Source organism: Sceloporus occidentalis, unplaced genomic scaffold (assembly GCF_023333645.1).
Source record: "Sceloporus occidentalis isolate IW3139 unplaced genomic scaffold, rSceOcc1.0.p SCAF_30, whole genome shotgun sequence".
Lineage (NCBI taxonomy): Eukaryota > Metazoa > Chordata > Lepidosauria > Squamata > Phrynosomatidae > Sceloporus > Sceloporus occidentalis.
The window spans coordinates 9,880,257-9,891,963 of NW_028317010.1; the positions used below are offsets into that span (position 1 = coordinate 9,880,257).

General features: G+C 40.1%; 1 protein-coding gene across 1 annotated transcript; it reads right to left on the reverse strand.

The window, feature by feature from the left end:
• On the reverse strand, positions 1 to 8,267 carry LOC149299022 (phosphatidylcholine:ceramide cholinephosphotransferase 1-like). The gene is made up of 5 exons (XM_089486904.1): positions 7,648 to 8,267; positions 5,481 to 5,598; positions 1,366 to 1,519; positions 850 to 1,016; positions 1 to 180 (listed from the first exon to the last, which is right to left on the reverse strand). The coding sequence occupies exons 1-5, from the start codon at positions 8,265 to 8,267 to the stop codon at positions 1 to 3; spliced, it is 1,239 nt and encodes a 412-aa protein (XP_089343030.1).
• Between the last annotated feature and the right edge of the window lie 3,440 nt (positions 8,268 to 11,707).

The following is an 11,707-nucleotide window of genomic DNA, read 5'->3' on the forward strand; positions in this document are numbered from 1 at the left end:
TTAGACCTCATTGACCAGTCTGCTGTACTTCACTTGACGGCTCAACTGCTGCCAGGTCCATGGGATAGGCAACTGATAAGAACGGGGCACAACGCCATGAACGTTCCTCTCAAAGAACTGGAAGGCTTTGAACCACCACACTCTTGAAAGCAGGTTTGCTGGGGAATCCTCTTTTAGCACCTGCCAAAATAAATAAATAAGCAACTCAGCATAACCATTAAAGCATCAAAATAATCTAAAGGACGCCTACATCACAATTATGTATGCTTTATGGTGTTGATCTGATCGCAGCACAAGCTGGAAGACTTTAATGCGCTTCACCATATTCATGTTCGTGAAGGTAGTTTGACAAAACAGGACAGACTACATTCCTCAGAGTAACGAGAACCTGAAGAGCTCTGCGCAAAATCCACCATGTGGAACAATGCATCCTAAAGGGATTCTCAGAAAGCATGTACAATTCACCCAACAAAAGCTTATTTTTGTGTGATTTGTTCCTTATTTTCTTTATATAAATTATCCATTGCCTCTAACTTGTAGGGTAAGCAGAGGTTTGGTCTCTATAGCTGATTTTTTTGGTTTCATTGCCAAATTAGATTTTTAATTTCTGAAATCAAGGTATCTTGGTACCTTTAATGGCAGAGCGATTTATATTATGCCTGTGTGTGACTTTATGTGGCCGTTTCATACCCATAATAAACCTTATAATAATGTATGAACAGTTATAAAGCCAAAGGGTGTTTGTAAGGGAGAGGTAGACGCACCAATGGGTAAATTAGAAAGCACTGTTCTGAGAGTAATGCATGAAATAATACATACAAAGGATTTTTGCACAAACACAAAACTTACTTGTTGATTGGCCATAGTGTGGTACCACCAGAAAAATCTGGAAGTGATGTAATAAGCTACCACAACATCAACAGTGTAGTGGTCATGGGCCAAAAGTATACAAAAGATGCCAACAAAGCTGAGGAACCAGCAGATCCAGTGATACCACCAGAGACGGCGTGGAGAATCTACAGAAGGAGACAAATACGTATTTATATACAACTCCATATACGACAGAGAACAGATTTATCCAACATATCCAATTAAAATAACATAGTTGCACTAACACAAGTGGCCAAGCACTTTAACAAGTGTGAAAGGATCCCATTTCAGAACACTGGAAAGAGGACAGTAAAGGATCCTGGCATGAAACGAGCCACACAAAAAAATAAAACAATTAAAAAAAATATGTGCAGTAAACATGTTTTTGTAAAAGGAACAAAAATGTATGTGCTATGCACGCTATCAAGTTACAAAATAAGATACCGTGATGCAAGATACGTTCTAGTACTCCTCACGGCGAATCAGAGAACTTACACTCTTTAATAAACATGTATGTCAGGGTTAACATGACCGTGTGGCCGCTGTACAGGTAGTCTCCACACATGGTGTGGGATCCTGTTATGGAAAGTCCACCTCCAGCAATCATCTTTAAGATCCTCCTCAGCTGAGCTTCCCAGTTGCCAAAAAGCTGTCAAGGTGGGGAAAAGACCGGAAAATATTTGTTAGACCGGATGGAAATCAAACACTCTTTTCAAAAGCATCTTGTCAATACAGCAGCATGGACCATTTCAGGAAAACACCAGAGCTTCGTTACATTTTGGGACTCTTGGCCCACCACCGTGCCTGACCCTCTGTTCAATTTTTGATCGCCCTCGACACCTGCCCCTCGTTCTCTCTCTGTTGTTCCTGCTCCCACCCTTCATTTATTGTCCTACTGAATATTTCCAGCAGAAGCCACAGTTGATTCACTTAAAAAACCAAAAAGATGCCTGGATCTGTGTTTAGCTTGGGTAAAAAGAAAGAGTGCAGTTCCTGAGGTTAAAAAGCCTTGGAACGGGTATTGTTTGAACCTGGTGGAATGTGTAGATGGGACATGCCGAGCGATCTCCAACCTCTTACAGGTTAAAACAGCCATTTGAAGTTTTTGGTTGGACCCATGTCCATTGGGTAATATAGTCAGGCATGGCGGTCACTGCCGCTAACTGGTTGACTTTCATCTAGATTTCACTGCCATTTAATGTAGAACATTAACTCTGTCAGAGGGAATGGCAATTTATTACAGACATGACCCCAGAAATAAAATACTGTGGCAAGGCGCTAGAGGCTGCAATAAATTATACAAAAAAGGAATTCATGGAGGAAATGGTTTACTTTTTATGTGGACTTTGTTGGAGGCTAAATTTATAAATAATGATCAATTCTGCAGCATACATTTGGGTGGATATAGATTCATGTAATGCGAAGTCATTAAAAACAACATTCCTTTGGCATCATTTTGAGGTTTCATTAAATCTATGAAATGTGAAATATTAAACACAAATAAGAATACGGGGGACATGGATCTCCAGATGCTGATTATTACAGTTCGTTTATGTAACAAATGTTTTCAAACAATTCTTCTGCATGCCCACAGGGATACATACGATCTTATATCACAAATAAAATCAACACTACAGGGTGCATAATATATAAATGTATTACACACTTGGGATCAGATAACTAGAAATTTGATTTGAAAAATATCTAGTCCCAGGCTCCCATAATTTCTAGGATGCAAGACTACGGCGCAATCAAGACTGGTTTTAACGGCTTCTGAAAACACGGCAATTAAACGGTTTAGGATAAGATGCCGCTTCACAGCTGGTCAATGCAGGTATACTGGTGCTACTGTATATAATATACTGTATAGAAACTACACGAGCCGGTAAACATAAGACCCAAAACGCTGGACATTGCGATAATCAACAGCTCAACAACACATATTCCAACAAACATCACCAAGGTTGTCTGCAGGCAACGAGGATTCCATTCTACAGGATTATATATCACCACCAAACCATCTACAAAGGCTGCCCAATTGGACATTCCCCACATGAACAAACTGGGGGGGGGGGGTTTACACAACGCCAATATATTTGAGCTAAAGGAACATGTAATGGAGACATGGAAGGAGACCGAAATCAGATTATTTAATGAAACTTCTTGTCATGTTGCATTAAATTGCGTAACCTTGGAGACTATAAGAACGTGTGTCTTCACGACCTCAAGTCATTGCTTCATTCATACAGTCTCTCCAAAAAGCTTCATTTGCTCCGTTCACCAGCAATGGCTTAAAAAAAAAAAATTAAAAAAAAAAGGCTGCGTTTGGGAGCCCAGCTTCTTAATTATAACAACGCAGGCGCCTTAGAAAAGGAAATGACTTTTTACATCACACTCCTGCCTTCTAACATACAGCCCGCAGATAGATGACATCACGCCAATTACACCAACTACCATGACCTCAGAGACGTGTCCCTCGACCGATAATCACTCTGTATCACGTGCAGGCATATTGATTCACCAAACCGACAGATTACATATACAGCCAACCATATAGATCGCTATAATCAATCTTTTCCTCTCCGCTTTTAACGCAAATGGGTTCTCATTAGCAATCACCCCCCAGAAACAAACATCACATGGGCGTCTGTAGTGCGGTTAACACAGGCTATATTTAGAGTTAAAAAATGTGAAGTCTGAGATTAAAATAAAAGTTCCCCTTTATCTGCCCTTCATTTCTAAGCACATTGATCATAAAACCAGCCGTGCAAATCCAAAAATAATACAGGAGGTGCCAACAGCTACCGAAAAGGTGACTATTAGCATACATGCAAGCTGTATGGAACGGCTCGCCATTTTTGGACTCGTTCCCACGTGGAATGAATTGTTCTGGCCTAATACACTCCTCCGGGGGATTATCGAGCGTTCTGTATGCTAATCCTCATAGTTGAGAAGGCTGTGACTTAACTTCAAGCGTGTCACGTCAGGCTAAAATCTGCATTTTGTGAAGAATTTGCGTTAACAAGGAAACAGTATTCGAAGCAAAACAAAGCGTGTCAAGGTCCTTGTGGAAGGGGAACCACATCTTAAATTGACCACCGCACATAGAAATCATGGCGGGATTCCTTAAAACTTAAGGATCAGGGAAGCCAGGGGCTCCAGACACGGCTTATGTTAGTTACTCATGTACTCCCCCGACGACCCCCCCCCCCCCAACAGCAGGGCTCTGGACTGAACTCACCGGCTTCCCGTTCATCTCAGGGAGGCTGCAGAACTTTTTTTCTTTTATTACACGGCAAAGAGATGGGGAGATATAACGTGCAGCAACAGACGGTAAATTATGTTTTCCCTAACCCTGCAGGGACGTATTAAAGGGACAGTTTAACACCAATGGGAAACGCATGCAAACCAGGCTCAGAGCTGTTCGGACACAGCCAAGCAATGCAAATAAATACAGAGGAGCCGAGGTTACAATGCAAGCTTTATCAAACTACTCTGCATATGCGATTCCGATATCTGGACTCGGGATTTGCATTAAAGCGCAGATGATGGCTTTAAGCATACATAAAACAGGGTTCATTGGCATTTAGAACGAATCCCATAATATAATCCTTATCTGATCGCTTTCCCTTATCTATAGCCCGAAACAAACATGTCAAGCGCCGATTTAGATAAAACGATGACAAGAAGAGTACCCAACGCCTTCTCTCATCCCTTATGCAACATGGCTTATTATGCAAAGTGGTGATCTCGTGAAATTAAATGTGCAGACAGCACTGCATGATGATGTCAAATACTTACATAGTGTATAGTCTAGTCTAGATTGTAAGCTCTTTGAGCAGGGCCCTCCTCACCTGTTTCTGTATGTCAAACTTATGTTATATACTACTTGTTACATCCTGCCTCCCCTTTGTATATATGTAATAATAATAATAATAATAAATAAACAACAACAACAATAATAAACCTTGTTTGGGAATATATCCTCATACACACATAGGTGGCGCTAGAGTACAGCCATATTAACGAAGCTGCTTATCGACACCGTTAACCAACGTGACCCTTGACTCATCAAAAATGCGACATAGCTATAATATATTTTACGACTTTCACTGCGAGTATAGTTAAATAAAAAATAAAAAAACGTTCTGCGTGGCACCCTTTAAAATAAACAACGTTTATGATTTAATACATCGAGCTCAATAAAGCAAACGCTGAACTCTTGAAAGATGCAAAACACGTTTTCAATATCGTGTGTTACTCTTTAATGTAAGAATATGGAAATTATGTTTAAATAATAAAGTCAGGGCTGGCAGGGTGTACCTTCCATGTACAAATGACGCAATCTTAAAGTGACGGATCGCAGAACCCTCGCTGCCCAAACTAAATCAACTCTTATCTGCCCCAAAAACCAAAAGGGCACCATTTCACCCAAATCATTGACAACGCGAGGCTCTACTGCCAGAGCCGGTCTCAAACTGGGGCTATAACTATAACTAGTGCTTTTTAGTGGATACCAAAATTAACCCTTGTTCTATAAAAAGGGGGAAGTTATTTTTAAATGTAATTGGCTTTCGATAGGAACGCCACGAGGAATATCGCATACATACCTTAGGAGAACAGTTGAAATGCATACCAGGAACTGGGAGTGTCGTCACGTACATTGTTATACAGCGATACAAGTACAGCGTACCAACTATACAAAAGAATCTTCGGCTAATAATAGACCTGTGGAAAGAACAAAATATTAATGACAAATTACAGCTTGGAATTAAGGCCATTTGGCAAGTCGCATTAAACATCACACACGCTCCATGCACTCGACTGCAAAGCACCGAGAACACCGGCAGAGACGTCTGCAAAGAGGAGGATTTTCTGAGATGCTTGGAAAATAAACTATACAAAAAGATTATTTACGGCCAACTTGTAAAAACTGGAACCCAGCGTATCCAATAAAACACATTAAAGGTTCAGGATTGAACCCAACGGCAACCAGTCTGTGGCAGCGGCTAATGTGCCCAGTGTGTGTGTGTGTGGGGGGGGAAACGACGCAATTGAAACCAAAGCAGGTTTCTACTAATAAAAAGATTATGAAGATTAAAATGTTATGGCGTTTAGATGACAGGTTCCTTTTAACACAACGTGTTTTAGAACAAGCAGTAAGTTTTCGTCTACTTTAGAATCTTACTATAATCAAGTTGAATAAAAACGTTAAGGTTTGCTTTTTAAAAATCACTATGTAGGAGAAGAATTTACATAAATCCATTACTTACGATGACTATGCTTTCCCATTGGAGCGTCTCCAAAACGAGTATTTTCAATTAGCGCTGTAATTTAGCAACAATGCCTAATTCTACTAAAATAATGTTATAAACTGAAACACAAGGGCTCGGTCAGGGCTGGACCACCAAGAGGCTTATATGAGATAATATCTTCATATAACTTCTAGAGGGGCTTGAGCTGAACTGGTGGACGTTCATAAATAATAAAATAATTAGTTACAAATATTAGTTTGGTTATCATAGAGAATTTATTTTTTTTAAGCAGCTGGTCACCATTCCAAATGTTAGCGTTTATTGATGTATCCTTCTTGACTATTTCAATCAATTTATCTTTCTATTGATTTATTTCACACAGTCTGGGAATAGGGGGTAATTGCTGTCTACCTTACTATAATAGTTAAACGTTTCCCCAGTTTGGCTTCCTAAGGATACATTTTATTAAAGTTTAAAAAGTACGTCGTACCAGAGTATAATAATACACACCTATGTGTATGTGCAGTAGTATGACCAAGGACGTCATTTAACCCTTTTTTTAATATTCTGTTGAAAAGACTTTCTTAAATACTGGTAAATAGACTCACATTCACTCACAACTAATTTCGTTCCTGAATTCAAAATGCCCTAAATTTTCAACCAAGTCTAACGGGGAGGGAATGAAATTAATTGCCCCCCCCAAAAAAAATATATTTTGTAAGGCTTTAGGGTCTCAAAGCAGCAGCACCACCATTCAAGCTGCTCATCTATCACCAATACATCAATAACTACATATGGAATATGCAAATGGCGAGATTATGCTAACAAAATGCAATCTATATGCATGTTGTCCCTGCATAATGGATATGGATCAGCAAAGAAAAAAAATCTTCTATCGTGAACTATGCTAGTACATTCTCCTTGGGAGAGAATATTGCCAGCGCTGATCCTAAACGCCATACGGTGTATAGCGAATGAATGAATGGTCTACTAAGAAGCATTCCTGCGATATGCTGGTTACGTATATAGATCTGCCAGAGAAATTGGCTCAGGAATACAATCTGTGATAAGCTAGTGCAAGTAGGAACACATTTAATAATCATTCAAATAAAAAGATAGAAAACCTCGCTATGAGAACATGTGGGTTACACCCAGATACTCAGCAATTCCTTATGTGCATTTATTACAAATTGTAACAAGCTTGTTCTTGCTTTCAAACACAACACATATTGTCTATATTGTTATAGTGTAACAATAGCAACATTATCATCCAGGGCCAAGTACACTAGAGAAGAATTCACCACATTTTGGAATAATATATTATTTGTATTATTACTATTTGTATTGTTTGTAATGATAATAAATTATACACCCTTCTACAAACTGAAAGAAAAATATGTTTTCAGTGTCTGCTCCTATATGCAGCACAGTGGATGGTATGGTTGTACCGGTAATTCCACAGCACAGAGTGATATCATTACAGAAATTAAAAAAAAAACATTAAACGACTTCTCACACTTACTTGTATTTTAGGAATATCCACTGCAGTAACCAGAGTCCTACAAGAATCATTCCATTAATTTCACAAATAGAAAAGGCCCACTGCACTCTGTCAAAATGATCAAAAAATACATCCGGTAGAGGGCCTTCCTCTGCCTTGGGAGGCACACGTTCGTGGACAACCGAGATCATTACGGTGGTAAAGATAAAACAACAAAGTGCATAGAGGAAGGCCAGAAAGGTTTTGCACCACTCATCAGGAAAGCTCTGGGAACGCTCAGGCTCGGGCATGGGTATTTTGACCATTTCTTTTCTAAATCCATTTGGTATTCCATTTTTCTTGGCCTTGCTCGTATAGCCATGGTCATTGATGTCTATCTTGGTGTTCAGGTGACCGTTTGCATGCCCATTCTTGTGTTCCTCTATATGGTTTTCTATTTTTAATGTTTCTATCATCTCCAGCAACTGCTGGCCATTGTCTGATGATACAAGCGACAAAGGTGGCTTCTTAAAGTCATCTTCCTTTAACCTGAGCAAGGCTTGGCCATTAACCGACTGAAAGGCCTCACAGTATTCCTGCAGCCCTCTATCCAGCAGCCATGTCCGTACTTCCTTCGGTGACCAGTACATAACAGTCTTCATTTTCCAACCAGGACTATGCACAGTAGTCAATATTGCAATCCACCAAGAGTCCTATCTGTAACCTTCTCATCCTGTCTCATGTGTGCCTGGAAACAAAAGATGATGAGACCGGACAGAGGGCAACTTTCAACATGCCACATACTTCCTCATGGCTGGTGTTAAAGAATATCACAGGGCCGCTGTAAAAAAAAACAAAAATAAAAAAAAAAAAAAACATTCAGTAAAGGTTAATACCCAAGTCTAACAGGCATCTAGAGGATGGGGGGAAATGTTAAAAGGCTATAGACAGGTCCTGCTTTATTAAAAACCCCTTTGATCCATGCTATTTAAGGGAAAATTCGGTTTCCACGCTAGATTATCTTTTTCCCCAGCTTGAGGTCTTTCAGGGGCATGTAGGGTAAAACCTCGTCTTAAGTCGTTCTTCTTAATAAGAATGAAGAAACCTTGCATAGCAAGACTTAATCCATTCTAGAGGTGTGTTCCTTTAGCAAAAAACAATTTATTTGGCAGCGTAAGGAATGTTTTGCAAATCCTCTCTTGGGAGCCCATAACAAGCTACAATAAATAATTCACGAGCATGAATTTAACGATACAGGGATCAGCAACACCTTACATATACTCCAAAACCTAAATGCGTACAGATGGCTGCTACACAAAGCGACATTTAACCTTCGACAAAAAAAAAAGTGACCTTGTATTTCTCAAAACACAAATTGACACACGTCTGGAGATTACCGGTAAATTGGTGTTCCACCCAACGTGGAAGCAGATAATATAGCAGCTGGACCATGCCAGATCCTAAGGCCCCAATAACAAGGGGACACAAAACACCGTTTTGCAGGTTCTTAGGAAGAATGAGTGGCTCGTCCTTCAAGGTAACCACCATTATTTTCCCCATGTAGAATAAAAGCCGCGTGTGAGGCGGCTGAAGGACATTCTACGTTCTTCACAGGAAGCCGCAGGAAGCTTCGGTAATCAGGTTTTAGTGGAAGGAAGTGAATGTTTACTTCCAGCGCTGTGTGTTCTGTAAGGCATTACATCATAACGCAAACCTAATCACGACTTTATCAAAGAGGATATGAATATATTTTCCCTGTTAGGAGAGGTGGAGGATATTATTCGGTAAAGATATACATTCTGCACAAATGGTTGAAACAAGGTATGATGAACGTCTTTTGTATACCAATAGGCTATGAGAGAAACACATTATATTTAGCCAACAGTTCTAAGCAGCCCAAATAATATTTATGCCTTAGATAGGCGTTTTTCAATGATATTCGCAGGGTACGCGCTGAATTCCTGCTTAGTTTTATGTATGTATTGGGTCATTATTATTCTAGCAGCAACCCAGGAATCTGAATGATTATGCTTTTTAGGTTGTGAGCGCCCGTTTCTGTATATTTATTTTGTTGGGTATATTTGCGGGTTCTGACCAGACCATAGGGCATTAATGGTGCCCAGAGATGGCTTTAAACTGCTTCAGAGGCTCTTTTGGGTAAAATGCAGTGGGAAGTCCCATTAATTCAGCTCACTGGTAAGCAGGCCCGGACTGGGACAAAAAATAGGCCCGGGCATTTAAGCCTGAGCAGCCCATTTTTAATTATTTCTTTATTTATTGTTAAAGCCCACCCTTTATGTACCATCTTTGCATTTACTCACTCATTCACACAAATCATTAATGCAGTCTCAAAAAAATTCAAGCAATTCGTCCACACATGAATTCATTCATTCTCATACGCATTCACACTACCCCCTCTCCCCATCTTATCATACTTTTCACTATGTACCCCCTTCCCCACTTTTCAATATGTACCCCCTCTCACTATCTAACCCCCCTCAAGCAGCAACTGCGACCGGGCCTGCGGCAGGGCCGGGTTGACTTAGGGGCTGATGGAGCTGCAGCTCCAGGCCCCTAGCTTAAAATAGGCCCAGTCAGGACCGGGCTGACTGGGCCTATGCAGCCTCTACAGCCGCATTAATGCAGGGCATAAGGGGCACCTGCTCCTTAAGCCTGCCGCAACAGGAATATTTGGGAAATGCTGGTACGTATCAAAAACATTACGTTCAATGACCCAGCCTTGGCAAAAAGTAACTGTGCCCTATTCATATTTTCCTAGAGGCCGTCTCTGATCTATAAGCACACAAGACAAAAAAGAGCAACAATATACTTTTTCAATGGTATGCCATCAAAAACCTAAGTTTCAGTTTCAAATAAATACTCACTTGAAGTCATTGGGGATGTTTTCGCCTCCTAAACAAACACCCGTCTAATTGGCCAACTGGTCCCCTAGGAGTCTACAAAATGATTAATAAACCCCTTTACTTTTGGTACTTTTATGAGTGTTTTCACATTGATCAGAAAAATAAGGCACATCCGCTTCTGTTGAAGGACAATAAAATTCTACCAAAATCTTATCTTTGTTTTGGGAATAAAGTGATTCATGGCATCAGCGCATTGCATAATTCACATAGTTTTGTTTCAATAATTGATTCAGATATCTAAAGTAACTATGCAGCCATAAGGGAATTGATGTTTGCACCAATAAATCACTTTACAGAATTGGGCCAGGCTTCGTTAGCTGTAGACTGATGTTAAATGGGTCTCGGAACGACTTCAAATGATCAGAACTGTGAAAGAGCCGAAAATATAGAAAAAACTGCATGAAGTCAAGTAGTTGCCTCCATTACAGCTATAAATGCAAGATTATGTTCGTTGTAGAAAGCCAGTCCTAATGCCTTCTCTCTAAAAATATCTGAAATATTTATTTTTACTATCGAAGCAGCGGCATAAGGAAGAGCCCTATATACACTACCGTTCAAAAGATTGTGGTCACTTAGCTGATTTCAGGGGAAACCAGGAAATTCCCATTCCCTTGCCTGAGTGACAACGCTTATATCCTACAGTAAGCATATACTATAGAGCACAATATAGCTTTAACAGCTCCTTTACTCCCTTACAAAGCAGTCGGCCCTCAAACGCCCAACCTAGACTGTAGCAGCTCCCATGCGCCCAACAAACAAAAGCATGACGATGATGATAAAAATATACACTATGATTTAAAGAGCACTATCACTACACAAACCCCTATATTAGTGCAAATACAGTGATAGGAATCACACCTTATTGTGGAAACCATGAGTTTTTGGTGACGTAACAAGTAATTTAAAAAATATATATTTACTTAAGTCTTCAGTATCGCATTCAGTCATCAAAATGCTAAATTCAGTAGGTGGATCCAGCAAAGTATTCACCTTCTCCAGCAGCCCTCTTCATCTGAGTTTGCATTGCCTTTAAGACAAGGTGCACCGGGTTATGACATCATACACCCTGTGCCCTGTGTCAAAAAGGTGCACAGAGCCTTTAAATGCAGACTGTAGGGACTATGTTGAGTCAGCACAGCCTCCATAGTGTAAATGAGGAGATCCAAGAGGTCCCCTGT